Here is a 15,247-nt window from a genome sequence, read left to right as displayed (position 1 = left end):
TAAGATTTAGCTTTGTTATGGGAGAAAGCCATCTTAATGTGTATGTGGACCTGTAGAAGCATCTTAAATGAAACAAAAAGCTCCTAGACCCCAAATGACCATCAGGTATTCCCCTCTGTCATAGTCGCATATAAAATGCCTCCAGCCCTACTGTTGCTTTCTGTTAGTGCTAGAGTTGCTTCCTCTGCTGAAAGGGCTTCTCTTTGAACTTAACTGTGTTCCTTTTGAAATTTTTTCCTGCCATAGTTCAATGGTAGAGCTCTGCAATGACTACAGAATCACGCTAGTATGTAGTAATAGCACAGAGAAGGAAAACTTACCAGATCAAGAAAGTGTGTGTGTGTGTGTGTGTGTGTGTGTGTGTGTGTGTGTGTGTGTGTGTAGAAGAAATTATATTCATGAATGTCCATTTTTCTTTACTAGCTTGTAAACTGTTCTTTGGTTTTCTGCTGCCCCTCTTATTTACTATATTCTTTTTCCCTCTTTCATCCCTCCCACTACTCCCAAGTAAGCTACAGTTAAGAAAAGATATATTTATGTATACATATGTAGATATATACATATATACACACATTCTCACACCCACACAACCCCCCACATACACACACATCTTTCCTATCCTGCTGCCTCTCTAATTAAATTCTGCTCCATAACTTGCTTTGCTATTACTTAATCTTCCCCCACCCATGGGATCCCTCCCTTGTTCTCTTCCCTTACCCTTTGCTTCCCTGTCCTCCCATTCCTCACCCCTTATTTCTTTATAGATTTTGGAGGGTACTGTGTCTTTCATGGTATAGGTGTAGTGTTGTCTGCTAAACCCATTCCAAATATTTTTGTTATAATTGATGCACATCTTTCTTTTCTTGCCAAGTTAATAGGTCGGATGAGATTTCAAAGAAAAATATAATTCATGTAAGATTGATTGATTACTTGCAAATTTTTCTCTTTTGTTATCAAAATTAACAAAATTGCAACAAATGTTCTTTATTAACCACATTTTAATAACTATTCACTTTGACATGTGGCCAATTTTATTAAATCCCAGCATTCTTTTAAGTACTAAAAAGAGGGCAAAGGCTTAGTTTTTCTCTTTCTGTCTCCAGAATCTGATCCCAATCATTCAATCAGCTTAGTGATTTAAATGAACCTATTAAGATCGAGATACAGAATGACACACTTTTATTCATATAGTTGGTAACAAATGAAAGTATTTTGGGATAGCACTTAATTGTAACTTGAATCTGCTCTGATAATGGCCTTTTCTGACTCAGTATTTGACAAAGAAAAGCTTCTTTGGAAAGTTTCTATTTTACCAAATTTATTCAAGTTTAGAATTTAAAATGTTTATGAAGCTTGAGAACTAGAAAGGACTCTAGTTAGAGCTCATTCTAGCCCAGTCTGCTTATTTTATAGATGAGCAACTTTAGCCTCGGGCAGGTGAATCTAAGATTATAGTTCTATTATCTGAAACTAAGGTGGCAGTTGCATATGCCCCAGTGGCTATTTCTGGAATGTGTTCTATTAAATATTGTTCAGTACAAACAGTATCTTTCTTTGGAGATTCAATGAAAGACATTTGTTTATAAGAAGAGAGACTATATTGTGTATTTTAGCCCAGTCTCTTGAGGCTAAGTTATCTGAAGTAGTAGTAGGTCTATGAAGGCTTCAAAAGCAAGATACTTTTCTTGATTAGTAGGTCTATGAAGGCTTCAAAAGCAAGATACTTTTCTTGATACTTGTAATTAGTACTTTGTCTTTGTCACATGACCCCTTGTAACACCTATTTGATTTGATCCCTAGATCCCTTTATTTTTATTTTATTTTATTTTATTTTTTGGCAGAGTCAAATACATTACCCAGACTCGCTCACCTTGTAAATGTCTGAGGTTGGATTTGAACTAAAGTCCTCCTGACTCCAGGGCCCCATCTAGTGACCCTTGTTCTCAGTCTTTTAAGAATTAGTCAAGACATTTGCTAATTAATCCTCCTATTTGCAAAACACTGTATTAGACACAAAATATAAACTCAACGTTTATGATCTCTGCTCTCATTGGGATTAAGAGGAATACGGGTAGGATTGGTTAAAGTTCATTTGATTGCCTTCCATAATTAGACTGATTTCTTAAAAAAAAAAAAAAAAAAGGAATTTTGCCTTATTTCAACCATTTTATCCCACTTAACATTTCTGAATAGATCTTGTGTTTCTTCACATTTGTAGTATCACTAGCCCCGTGTTCAGGAAGAAAAATATGTTAAAGATATTTCTTAAAAGCCTACTTACTTAAAGACCCTGATTGAAATCCCCTAGACCTTTATAAAGTAAAATGAAGTGCTGCATTTCATTTTGTAGCACTCCACAAATTTTTTATGCTTCCAAAATGCCACTCTGTGACCTGTGAAAATCACTTAAAAAAAACCCTAAATTAAAATAAACACTAATAATTACATATAGAGAACAACAGCTTGGGGTTTACCACAACTCAGTCCCTGACTCAAGCATGCTTACACATTTGCTACAATATAATGCTCTTTTCAATTCACAGGGTGCTTGTTCCAGTTTAACTTGGTACTCTCAGAAAAATGGACAGACTTTGACTTTTACACATAATCATCATAACTTGCAAATATATAGATATCTGCATATCTATGCCCATGTCTATGGTTTGCAGAGTACTTTGCATAGGTTATTTCCTTTGAGCCTCATACACAATAGCCCTGTGATCAGATGTTATAAGGTATTCTGTTTTATAGGTCAGGAGTTTAAGGTTGAGAGAGGTTAAATAATTTGACTGTGGCCACAGGGCCACTTAAAATGGCAGAGGCAATATTGGAGCATACTTTTGCCTAAGTCCAACGCTATCCACAATGTTTCGGCAAGGTTTCTTCTTTTTACTGAAAAAAATATATACCTTTCTTATATTCTTCTTTTAAAATTGTGTAGAAAACAATACTAACATTAATTTTTTTAAATGATTATGAAAAAGTATTTGGGGACATAGCATGTTCAAAACTAGTTTTTGTTTATTTTTGAAGACTAGTTTTCAATTAACCTATTTGCTCCTTTGAAAAGGTGGTTTTTGTTTTAGGTCTTTAGTGGAATGGCATTGCCATCTATTGACAGTCTTGAAAATAGCCATTAAGTCAGGAGTAAGCTTGGCTTCATTTATGTCTTGTTGCACAAAACAGTCAAAATTATGTAAGGGGAAAAAAGCACAAGAGAAACTCAGTAGGCCTTTTTTATGTTATGAGGTAAGAGAAAATAGTCAGCAGAAGGTTATGTCATATAAATCCACCCTGATTGCTTACCATCACATCAGGATCATTTGTGTAACTGAAAATTTTAACTGCATAATCTTCTCTCACCTTCCCCACTTTGAAATGGAATGATGGTCTAGGATGATTATCTTGAACCTTGGCTAACAGGGCTCCAGGACTGAACCTATAAGAGAAAACCCAAGTTTTTCTATTCATGGGCTTTGTTCCAGTCTCTTTCTTCTATAAAATATCTGAAAAAGAAAATACACAAGGGGTTTAGAACACATACCAGTGTTCAAATAATAGTAATTTCCTGGGCCCTGTTCCTTATGTGTTATTTTTGTTGAAGATACAGAAAATGCTAATGTAATTTTTCATCAATTCCATTTTATGTAATCAAAAGAGCATTCAAATTGGGGATCTAAAATCACTTACTTCAGCTTCTCTTATGCTGACAATGAAACTGGGATTCATAAAAGTTGTAAATTCCTTATGGACACACACACTGTTAGTAGCAGAATCAAGAGTAAGACTTTGGGTCTTACAATTCATAGTTTTTCACATGATATATCCTCCATATCAAAAAGCAAATTTAATTGGATTACACTATGATTTATCTGTATTGTCTTTCTTACATCAAAAATGATGGGTGTAGAGAACCAAAATTGTTAGCCTTTTTAAAATAAAAAACTGAACATTTTATTCACATTTTATTCATATTTTTTTGTTTTACTAAAAATATTGTAGTAGTTCTGATAATAAAGTTTAAAGTAGAAATGTTGTAGTTATCAGTTAATAGACTTAAGGGCCTGCTCCCTGTGCCAGTTTATTTGAAAGGGTGAAAGAGAAAAGATTGTTTACACCATAAAAAATGCTAGCTAAACTCTGCAAAGACATAAAAATTTTACTATTTTTTATTTTATAAGCCAGAATTTAAAATTGTTGTAGTCTAACGTAGTGTATAAAAAATGAGAATTCACATGACAAAGTAGTTTGATACTCTAAAATTCCCTATTTTTTAATCTCGGTTCATGCAATCTTTTTCTACTTTGCTTTTCCAAACTTTTATCAATATTATTTCAAATACTCAGTTTACTTGAGTATTTAAAATTAAATCCAAAATTACTTGAAATTAAATTTAAAAGTCCCAGTTTAAAATAACAAGTCATTTTTATCTGCTGTTGTCTAGTGTTTTATCAAAATATTTTTCCACAGAATATGTTTTATATGAAATATGTTATAATACTTTGTGATATAATTTTACTCTTTATCAAGCAGTGATTTTCTTAGTGATGTTTAGTACTATTTTCATTTTTGTTCTGTAACAAGCTCTTGAGAATATTCTATTTCTTTCCTTTTACTATTTTTCCTTTTTCTTTTCTGCTAACATTAGTAGGAAAGGACCATGCTGTGAAACTTCAGTAAGTCAGCCTTGTCTACTTCAAAATTCCTATCAATTATTGGTGCATGTTGATATTAGTATTTAAATAATGCTATAGTTAATTATAAAACTTGACAACTAATATATGCCACAAACTCACCTTTTAACATGAAATTTTTATAAATTGAGTTATCCTTCAGGTATTGTTAAGTGTTTATTTCCCCTGCTATAGCATCAGACACCTTTCCATTCTGAATGTTTTGTTGTCTTCTCTCTATATTGAAAATCATTGAAATTACTGTTTGAATTTTGTCTTTTGAGTGAGTTTTTAAAATTTGGGGGGGAAGTGAAACTTTAATTGAAGTTTTTTTGTTTTGTTTTGTTTTTTTGTTTTTTTAGTGGCACTAAACAATGATAACACATGGAAAACTTTGAAATGTCAAAATCCATTAAGTTGCCTGTACACTACTTTTAAAGTAGCATATGGTTACTTTTCAAGGACAAGATATGGAGATCCAAACATGTCAATTTGAGATAGGTAGAGATTACTTTCATTGATTTTGGAATCGGTTCTTTACAACAGCTTGTTGAGTAGCAATTGTGGACATGACCTATTACAAAAGCAGTAGATAAACTAATGTTCAATATTAAAAAACATTTGCATGGAATTTGCATGATTTAAACAAGTGAAAAGGCAATATAAACAAGAAAATATAGATAATACGAGATTTTTTATATCCTTAGAGAATATTTTGGGAAAGTAATTATATTCCTTGATCTTTCATTGCCATAAGATATCTCAAGTTAGATTTAATTTATTCATGAGAACATGAGCCAAATAACTCTTTGGAGATTGAACTGGGCTTTATGTAGTGCTTGTGTATTTATTCTTTGAAAGTCATTTTTTTAATATTGATTCCTTTTACAAACAAAATTTCATTAAAATGCATGCTGCTTAGAGTAAAAGCATAGTAAGACATAAAAACAACAGAAATAAGACATGCTTAACTTTTTGATAGAAACAATTTTGTTATGTTTCTCTAAATTAATTTTTGTGAAAATAATATCCAAATTCAAACCACTTCCAATTGTTCAGTAATAAAGAGAGCCATCTACACCCAGAGAGAGGACTATGGGAACTGAGTGTGGACCACAACATAGCATTCTCACTCACTCTGTTATTGCTTGCTTGCATCTTTGTTTTCCTTCTCCGGTTTTTTTTTTTTCCCTTCTAGATCCAATTTTTCTTCTGCAGCAAGATAATTGTATAAATATGTATACATATAGTGCATTTAACATATATTTTTAATATGTTTAACATGTATTAAACTACCTGACATCTAGGGGAAGGGGGAGGGAGAAGAAGGGAAAAACTTGGAACAGAAGATTTTGCAAAATCTTTCAACGTTGAAAAATTATCCATGCATGTGTTTTGTAAGTAAAAAGCTATAATAAAAAAAATTTAAAAATAATAAATTTAATAGCATTATTAAGTGAGAACTGTTTAGGAAAAAAAAGAAAGAAAAATGTATCCAGAAGATCAGACTTAGATTTTGATATATTTGAAAGAGATTTTGAGGTCTACAGATTAGAAAGCCCATTAAAATATTGTGCTGTAGGTGTAATCGGTCTTTGTAGGACTTGGCAGATTCATATACCAAGGGAGCCCTGATCCAGAATCTTGACGTATATAGCCCACCACCAACTAATTCAGGGCCCTTCTTTCACCAGTATATAATTTCATTAATTATTTCATACTTTTCCCAAACTATGCAAAGAAATGCCTTCTCATCCTATATAGTTCTGAATCCTGCACTTATCTGTAAGGAGAAAAATACAAGCTTTCTTTTTTCTTTTTTCACAAGATAATGTAGGCAAAAATAAAGATTGCATTTGCTATGAAGTCATATAATGTCAGATAATGAGATGAAATTCACATTTACTTTAATTTTTTAAATTTACTCCAAACTTTTCAATAACTAACTTCTTAGAGTTTTTGTTTGTTTGTTTTTGCTGAGGCATTTGGGGTTAAGTGACTTGCCCAGGGTCATACAGTTAGGAAGTGTTAAGTGTCTGAGATCAAATTTGAACTCAGGTCCTCCTGACTGCAGGAGTTTACCGCTATTAAAAGCTAATTACATCCCTCAAGTCTTAGCCCATTCTTGTTCTCAGTTGTAGCTTGTAAGCTACCTGAGGGTAGGAACTTGTGGTTTTTGTTTTCATATGCCCAATTACTAGCTCAATAATAAGTGCTTAATCAATAATTTTTAATTCCATCAAGTGATTATTCCTAAATATCTTTCTAAAACTGTTATCACTTGTCCTAGAACATCTTTCACATGACTGTCTTCAAATATGTTGATAGCTTCCTTAGTCTTCTCTTTTCCAGGCTAAACATTTCTAATTATTTCAGCCGGTTCTCATTTCACATGGACTCAGTGTATGCTTCCTAAAATGTGGTACACAAAAGTGAAAATAATACTCTTAGATACCTCTGTCTAAATATGAAGTCCAAGACCACATTAGCTGCCTTTTTTTTTTTTTTTTTTTTTTTTTTTTTTGATAGCATATTATTGACTTATGTTGAACTTTGGACTATTAAAACCCTCAGATCTTTTCCATACAAAATCCTATATACCTACTTCTCTCATTTTATAATTGCAACATTGATTTCTTAAGTCCAACTAAAACAATTTAGTTCATACTAGTCTTCAGTGTGTTCTACAAGCTATTAACTTCCTTCTTGCTTTAGGTTAGCTGCAAATAAGATAAATTTGTTAGCTATATCTTTATCCAAGTAACTGATAAAAATGTTAAGTAGAGGCCGCTAGGGGGTGGAATGGATACAGCACCAGCCCTGAAGTCAGGAGGACCTGAGTTCAAATCTCATCTCAGGCACTTAACACTTCCTAAGCTTGTATGCACCTGGGCAAGTCACTTAACCCCAATTGCCTCAGCAAAAAGCAAAAAAAAAAAAAAAAAATATGCAATGCAGCATAGATCCTTAGGGAACCTCACCAGACACCTTTGAAGTTGACATCAAATCATTCATTGCTACTTTTTGGGTTTAGTCATTCAGGCATTTTCTATACTCATCTAACTCTACTCTTCTGTAGCCCATCTTCCCAAGAATTATTTTCCCCAATTAAGTTATTTTCTCAAACTGTGTTAATACCAAGTTCCTCTGATCTGCTAGTCAAATCATCCTATAAAAAAAGGATATAATTTTAGTTTGGTATGTTTTTTCTTGATGAAGCTATGCTCTTTGTGATTGCCATTTTGTTCATCCCATCATTTTAGTAATCTCAAATAGAATTTTGCCCAATTTATAAGTCAGACTTACTGATCAATAGTTTCCAGACTCTCAAAACAACACTTGACTTTTTTCAAATCTTTGAATGTCTTTATCACTTTCTGTTCTTTCAGGGATCATTGACATTGAATAGCTCAGCATTTCCTTATCACTGAAAGTTTTTTTAGTATTTTAAATCTTTCCTTTGGCCAGATAACTTGAACTCATCAAGAACAACCAAATTATTTTTTAGTATTCCCCTTTCTTCTTATCTTGAGTTAATCTACAATTCTTTGAATAATGGATATGTTGGGTGGTTTTTTTCTGGGAGAAGGCATTATTCAAGTAGTCTCAGGATTATACAGGATGAATGGAAATAATGATTGGTGTAATGGATGATTTTCTATTTGTTTCATTTTTATTAACTTCTGAAATTTATCTGGTAAATTCCTTGCCTTAGCAATTTTTTTTTTTCACAAGATAACTGTTGGTTTTTATTTTGTATTTTAAGTCTTTAATTCTTCCATCCAAAAAAGATAACTGCAATCAGAAGTTATATTTCCAAAATAAATCTTAATGAAGTTCATATTTAGCATGTCATATTAATTACAAAAATATTTATAATCTTTGTTTTACAATTTCTAAATTCCTTTCTTAGTTTACATAATTGAATATTTGTAATGACTAAGCAAAAGAGTAAGGACTACTGAGGTTGAACTGAAGTTCAGTTAAGTTTTATACTGATGCTCAATTGCATGAGTTCTTTTGACATGCTTAGCATTTTTTTAATAAACAATGTAGAGATCAGTAAAAATGGCAATTATTTTCCCTTTTATGCCTATAATAAATTTGTTTAATACAATTAATAAGACTTTTCAATATAGAAAATGTTTTTAAGATCAGTTTAATAAATGCTTCATATTTTTAGATTGTATTTTAATAGGTGAAAATACTTGAAAAGGAAACAAAACTATCCTGGCTTATTTAAAAAGCTAAAGCTATTAGAAAGATTGACCAATATTCAAAGATTGACAAATTATCTTAGTACTACATAGGAACTGAGAATGATTTTAGTAAAGTCTTTATAGAAAATATATGTCAGGAAAGTTAGAAATGCTATTATGCAGTCCTATTACCTGTGGTTTTTTTTGGGGGTTTTTTTTTTTTTTTTTGGCTAAGTTTTTCTTAACTTATTCATTTCAGCATCAAAATAACAACTTTTTGCCTTATTTCTAACTTTTAGCTTACCAGTCATTTGACGGAATGGAGCCCTAATCAATACCAAGGGGATGCAGTGGCTTCTTTTGCTGATGTAGGATGGGTTGCTCGAGAAGAAAGAGAAGTTTCTACAAGATTAAGGTTAGTCTTGAAGGCTGCTAAAAAAAAGTGAGCTGTATGTTTACCATCAGCAATACCTAACTGACCTTTACAATACAATATTTTCTTAAATATTTGAGTCTGTTCTTTGTTCTTATTTTCATTAATACTACAAGTTATTCTAAAACTTCTAAATTCTATTTAGAAACTTAAAATTTCTATTCTAAAGTTTCTAAAACTTATCTAGCTCAACAATTCTTTACTTGGGAGAAGATGACATGATGAGCCCTACACTTGAGGAAGACTGATTTACTGAGTTTTCACCAGGCTTTTGATATTATAGAAATCTGACAGTCATACATTTACAAATTATTCTCACCCAAGGGAAGTTTTGCAATATCTGAGATATGAAAGAAGCAGTATAAATGTGTTTGAATGCCAGTAAAAATGTATTTGAGAATCCATTTACAAATTTAAGAACTGTACATAGTTCCGGAAAAGTACTTTCTGAAGAAGAGGAATTAAGTTGTGATTATCAAGGAAGGCTGTATGTAGAACTCCTCGCACAGAAGGAGGGAAGACATAATTAAGAATAGCAGTGAAGCACACTAATTTGGAACAGAGAATAGAAACTAGAGTATAGGAAGAAATACTAGTGTACCGAAGGAGCAAGGTTAGGTGGTGAAAAGCTTTGATTGCAATTTGTTCAGTTTGTATTTGGTCTGGAGGAAAGCTAGTGCATTAGAAAGATGTAAGTTTCATTTTGTTTTAATGATAAATATGAATAATGGATTTTAGCTAGAACAAGCATGATAGTTTGAAGGAAAGTGGGTAACAACTGCTCAAAAGATGGTTTGTTCTAGATCAGTCAGTAAGCATTTAATTAAGCATCTATTGTGTGCCTGGCACTATGCAAGATGAGGAGGAAGAACTATTCCAGGAATGTGAAATAGCTAGTAAAAATGCCTGTAATCATGTGTGAGGAATAGCAAGGAAGCCATTGTAACTAGATAGTAGAACCTAGGGCAGGAAGGTAAGGTATAATAAGATTGGAAAGGGAGGAGTGGGTCAGGTTGTAAAGGAATTAGAATGCCACAGAGGATTTTATAATAGATCTTACTTACAGGTGATATTTAGCCATTGGAAGTTATTGGGAGGAGGGAGAGGGTGGATATGAAAGACTAGTAATGGAATAGGTAGAGAATTGAGGCAAAAAAAGGGGGGACTCTTGCAATAGCAACAGTCTAGGAATTATATAGCGGGGTCTGCACTGTATCAAATATGAGAGTATGTACAAGAGATAATGATGTGCAATGATCAACGATGAAAGACTTCACTATTCTGATCAAGATAATGATCAAAGACAATTCCAAACGATCTATCATGAAAAATACTATCCACTTCCAGATAGAGAACTGATGAACTCTCTGAGTGCAAATTGATACTTTTTTCATTTTCTTTATTTCTGCGTGTGGGTAAATATCTAAGATTTTATGAAGGTAATTTTACAGGACTTGGCAACAGATTGGATATAAAGGTTGAGAGAATGAGGAGGAGGAGGAAATGATACCTAGATTTCAAGCTTGAGTGACAAGAAAAGTGGTGGTGCCTTTGGATAAGGGAAGGTGCCTTTGGAGGGAAAGATGATGAATTCAGTTTTGGACATAATGAGTTTAAGATATCTGTGGGACATCCAATTTTTGAGATACATATTTGCCAGTGGCAGTTAAGAATCAGCACCATAGAGATAATTAAAACTAAGGGAGCCAATGAGATCACCAAGTGAGATAGTACAGAAGAAGTTTAGAGAACCCAAAACAACAGAACCCTTTGAGACATAGTAGCAGGCATGACGTGGATGAAGAATCCAGTCCAGTAAAGAAGACTGAACAGTAGTAGTCACGAAATTGGAGGAGAACCAAGAGGAAAGTGTCACAAAAATTTAGAAAAGAACAAGGAAAAGAGAGTGATTGACAGTGTTAAAGGCTGCAGAGGTCAAAAAGGATAAGAATTGTTTTTTGTTTTTTAAAAACAATAGATTAGGCAATTAAGAGATAATTGGTAACTTTGGAAATGAAGTTTCTGTTGAATGATGAGAATGAAAGCCAAATTGTGTGGAGTTAAAAGGAAGAAGAGGCATTACTTATAGATAGGCTTAAAGAGTTTATCCTCAAGGGGAGAAAAAAGATAAAGAACTAGGGCTATTAAGGGTAGAAGTATCAAATAAAGGTTTTTTTGAGGATGGGAAACATTTTAGATAATAGGGGGGGCATCAGTATACAAGGAGAGGTTGAAGATAAGTGGGAAGAGTAGGAAAGATGGAAAAAGGCAGACTACTGGAGAAGTCAGGATAAAATGGTATTGCTTGTGCAAATAGAGGGAATCTATGCAAGATTTTTGTTAACGCAAAGTGATTTGGATTTTACTGGTGGTGTGGGAAAAGACTAATATTGAAGAACCCCAAGGTTTCAGGTACTAGAAAATTAGTGGCATAACCTGCCATACTGGGAAACTTGGTCAGCATTAACCAATTGAAGTTCAGTATGTGTATGATACTTATGAATTCTATCTCATATAGATAATTATAACAACATTAATTTACTTGTGTAAAATCATTTAGAAATAGTAATGATGGAGGTTTGGGGCTTTTAAAAAAAATAGATTATTCAAAAGATACCTCAGAAGTTTATTCCCATATTTCAGAGATATTTGAATGAACTTAAAGAGAACCTGCTATATCAAGAGCTGATTTGTCTCAATTGTCTCCAGGTCTTTTCCATAAAGAAAATGAGAGATCCCTTCTGTGAAAGAAGAAATTCAAATAGGCAGTGTAGACAAAACATATTATATTATTTAATATGGTAACAAAAGTTAAAATTATGTTTCCTGAAGGCAAAGATTCCTGAAAACTTTGGTACTAGATAGATAGGTGATGACAGCTTATTTTATATTGACAGATAATGAATATCTGAGACAGAAGCTTGGACAAGATGGCTTCTTAAAAATTTATTAAAATATACTTTCTGCTTGTCTTCTTTATTTGCATTTCTACTGACTCACTCTTACTATTTTTTTCCCCAAAACCTTCAGACTCCTTATGATGTAAAATACCCAGTACATTTTTTTTATAGATTTAATTTGCATTCTAGACTGCTTAATTTTACAAAGAAACAACCTATTCAGAGATTCCATCTATTTATGGCAGTTTGTTTCCTTGTCTCACTCATTTGTATTTGTATGAAAGCAGAAGCTCTTTTTTTCTTATTTTTCAAATGAAGTTTATGTTGATGACATTTCAGCTTCAGTTAATTGTGATACCAGCATTATATCTGTTAAGAATAGCAGGAGGGCCATATAAGTATGTAAGAGATAAGATACTAATAATGTTTGTAGGCATTTTCTTTGTATTAACAGAACTGCTTAAGATTTGGAAAAACTTTTCTTCTGGTTTGTATTGGGCATTCTTGAGTCTTTAATCAAATTAATCAGTCCATGAGGATTTATTAAGGACTTAAAATATGCCAGTCATTGTTTCAGGTAGTGGCTACAAGTAGAAAAAATACATATATTTAGAGTTATGTTAAATCTTAACCACTGTGGAATATTAATAATTCAACGATATATTAATTGCCTATTTTATTTAAGGAACTGTTGAGTGGTCTTTGGAAGAGGAGGTGACAAAGTATTAAGACATTGCCCTACTATTACATAATTAACAGTTTTAATCAGAGGATTAGGCAAATAAATAAATATAAATACACATTCTACAACTGCATAAGAGAATAGCAAAATAAAATGCTAAATGAGATTGGGGAGTAAGGAGAGGTAGGAAGTTACATGATATAGTCACAAGACACAAAAGTTGCTGGGAATTTCATGCAGATAAATCAATGAAATTAGACTGGGTTCAGACTGCAGAGATCAGACAATCTGGAAATAACTCAGGAGATCTTGTGGTATGGTGGATGGTACTGTCCTTAGAACTGCCTGGGTTCTCACTGTACCTTTACCACACTGGCTGATAACCCTGGGCAAGTCACTAAACTTAACCTCTTTCAGCCATAATGTCTCCATCTATAAAAATGGAGTCAGATAATAGCACCTACTTCATAAGGTTGTTGTAATGGTGAAATAATATGTAAAGCTATGAAAACTTTAAATTGCTGTATAAATGTTAGGTGCTGGTACTATGAAGATCCTTTGAAAGATGGAAAGAGTGTGGAGGTAGAATGGTCTCTAGATAGTGAATATACTCTAATATAGTTAATAATGGTCTCTAGATAGGTAAAGGATAATATAAGCCTGATTTAATGATGTCATTAGGGAAAAAGAGGAGAGAATGGATACGAATTTAGGGTTAAGGAGGAGGTAGCATTAGCAGAAATTGGTGTGATAAGACATGAGACATAGAGAGGAGTCCAAGTTATATCCTACTTCCTGAAGATGCCCTTCAAACTTTGCACAATTTAAATATGAAATATGTATGGTAAAGTGAAGTCATGTTTCTGTAATTCTTTAATGGGATTTAAGCTACTTCATCCAATGTTATTCTCCATTAATTGTGTAGTTTAGGTTATTGATGCATTTTGTTTTGCTCACAAAAGGCACTTTAGTTCATCAAATATGTTTATGCTACATGCAGAGCACTGTAGATATTTGGAATACACAAATAAAATTAAAATGATTCATATTTCTATTCTATTGGAAGATAGAATATTTTCACAGAGACGTATACTTACAAAGAAAATCAAGGTGGAAGGGAACACATCTGGGCTTAGACAAGCCTCTGCCTTCAAGAAACTTATATTGTAATAGATAATCATGAACAGGAAGTGACACAAATATTGCCTTCTGTTATGATTCAACAACAACAACAAAAAGATTAGAATTAAAAAGAAAAGAATCTGATTTAAATGGTAGCAAAATTTTAGAATTATTGAGATATTATTTGGTTCAAAATGAGATTGCATCTTTGTCATTTTAAGTTCATTGTTAAAGCCTTAAATGAAAGGATTTTCCCTCAGTGTTTGTTTCTTTAGAGATATGTAATTTATAACCTGTGTTTGTCCAAAAATATTGACATCTTTTCATTTACATGGATTTGAGGGTTTATTTTTTCTAAGTCTGATGTGACTAATATATACCTAACTTTTATTCAATTCAGTTCAAATTCTAATTATTCTGTTATTGCTGACTTTTAGCTTCCAAAATAAATAAACTTTGTATTTACATGATATCATATGTATAATCCTTATCACATTGTTTGCTATCTTGGGGAGGGGGAAATGGGAGAAAGGAAGGGAGAAAATTTTGAAACTCAAAATTTTATTTTTAAAAAAAAAAGGAATATTGGAAAAAATTAAAATACTCCTTACTCAAATAATAAGAAAATAGTTTGGCAGAGTGGGGATGTAAAAAGCATAAAAGCAGAATATATAGTCAGTGAATATTATAAAAAATAAGGTTAATATTTATTATTATTAATATAATATTATTTAGAAAAAAGTTTTAAAACTAAACACATTTAATAGTATTAAGCTAAAGGGGAAACATTGCATATTTAACTTTTTTTCTTTTAATATAATAGCTTTTTGTTTTCAAAATATATTCAAAGATAGTTTTCAACATTCATCCTTGCAAAACCTTGTGTTCCAAATTTTTCTCCCAACCCTCTCTCCCTTAGACTGCAAGTAATCCAATATATGCTTACTTATTTTCTATTTTTAAAAAAGCTCAATTATAGTTATAACTGTTTTAATTTGCTAGCCTTCCTTGATTTTTACAAAATTGAACAAAAGATATTGACATCATGTAATAACCCTGAGCCTACTCATAACAATAACAAATCATATAAAATGGTAAAATGTTGCACAATATCCTAATCTCACTGCTGAATTCCATTATTCAATATAACTCATAAAATTTAAATTCAAAAAATAATAGAAGCCTTAATTCCAAATACAGCCTAACTGTTATCCTCACCACCTTCTCCCTCAGGTTTT

At 32.2% G+C, this 15,247-nt stretch overlaps 1 protein-coding gene across 5 annotated transcripts in view; it reads left to right on the top strand.

Moving 5' to 3' along the window:
• Positions 1-15,247, top strand: part of MTFR1 (mitochondrial fission regulator 1) — a 52,774-nt gene that overhangs the window by 19,505 nt on the left and 18,022 nt on the right. For all 5 annotated transcript variants that reach the window (XM_003759730.3, XM_012541288.1, XM_012541289.2 and 2 more), the window contains one exon: positions 9,172-9,287. In XM_003759730.3, coding sequence (XP_003759778.1) covers positions 9,172-9,287 — 116 coding nt within the window. The remainder of the gene's footprint in view (positions 1-9,171; positions 9,288-15,247) is intronic.

Source organism: Sarcophilus harrisii, chromosome 1, assembly GCF_902635505.1.
Source record: "Sarcophilus harrisii chromosome 1, mSarHar1.11, whole genome shotgun sequence".
Lineage (NCBI taxonomy): Eukaryota > Metazoa > Chordata > Mammalia > Dasyuromorphia > Dasyuridae > Sarcophilus > Sarcophilus harrisii.
Note: the sequence above shows the minus strand (reverse complement) of the source record. Positions and strands in the feature narration are given on the sequence as shown.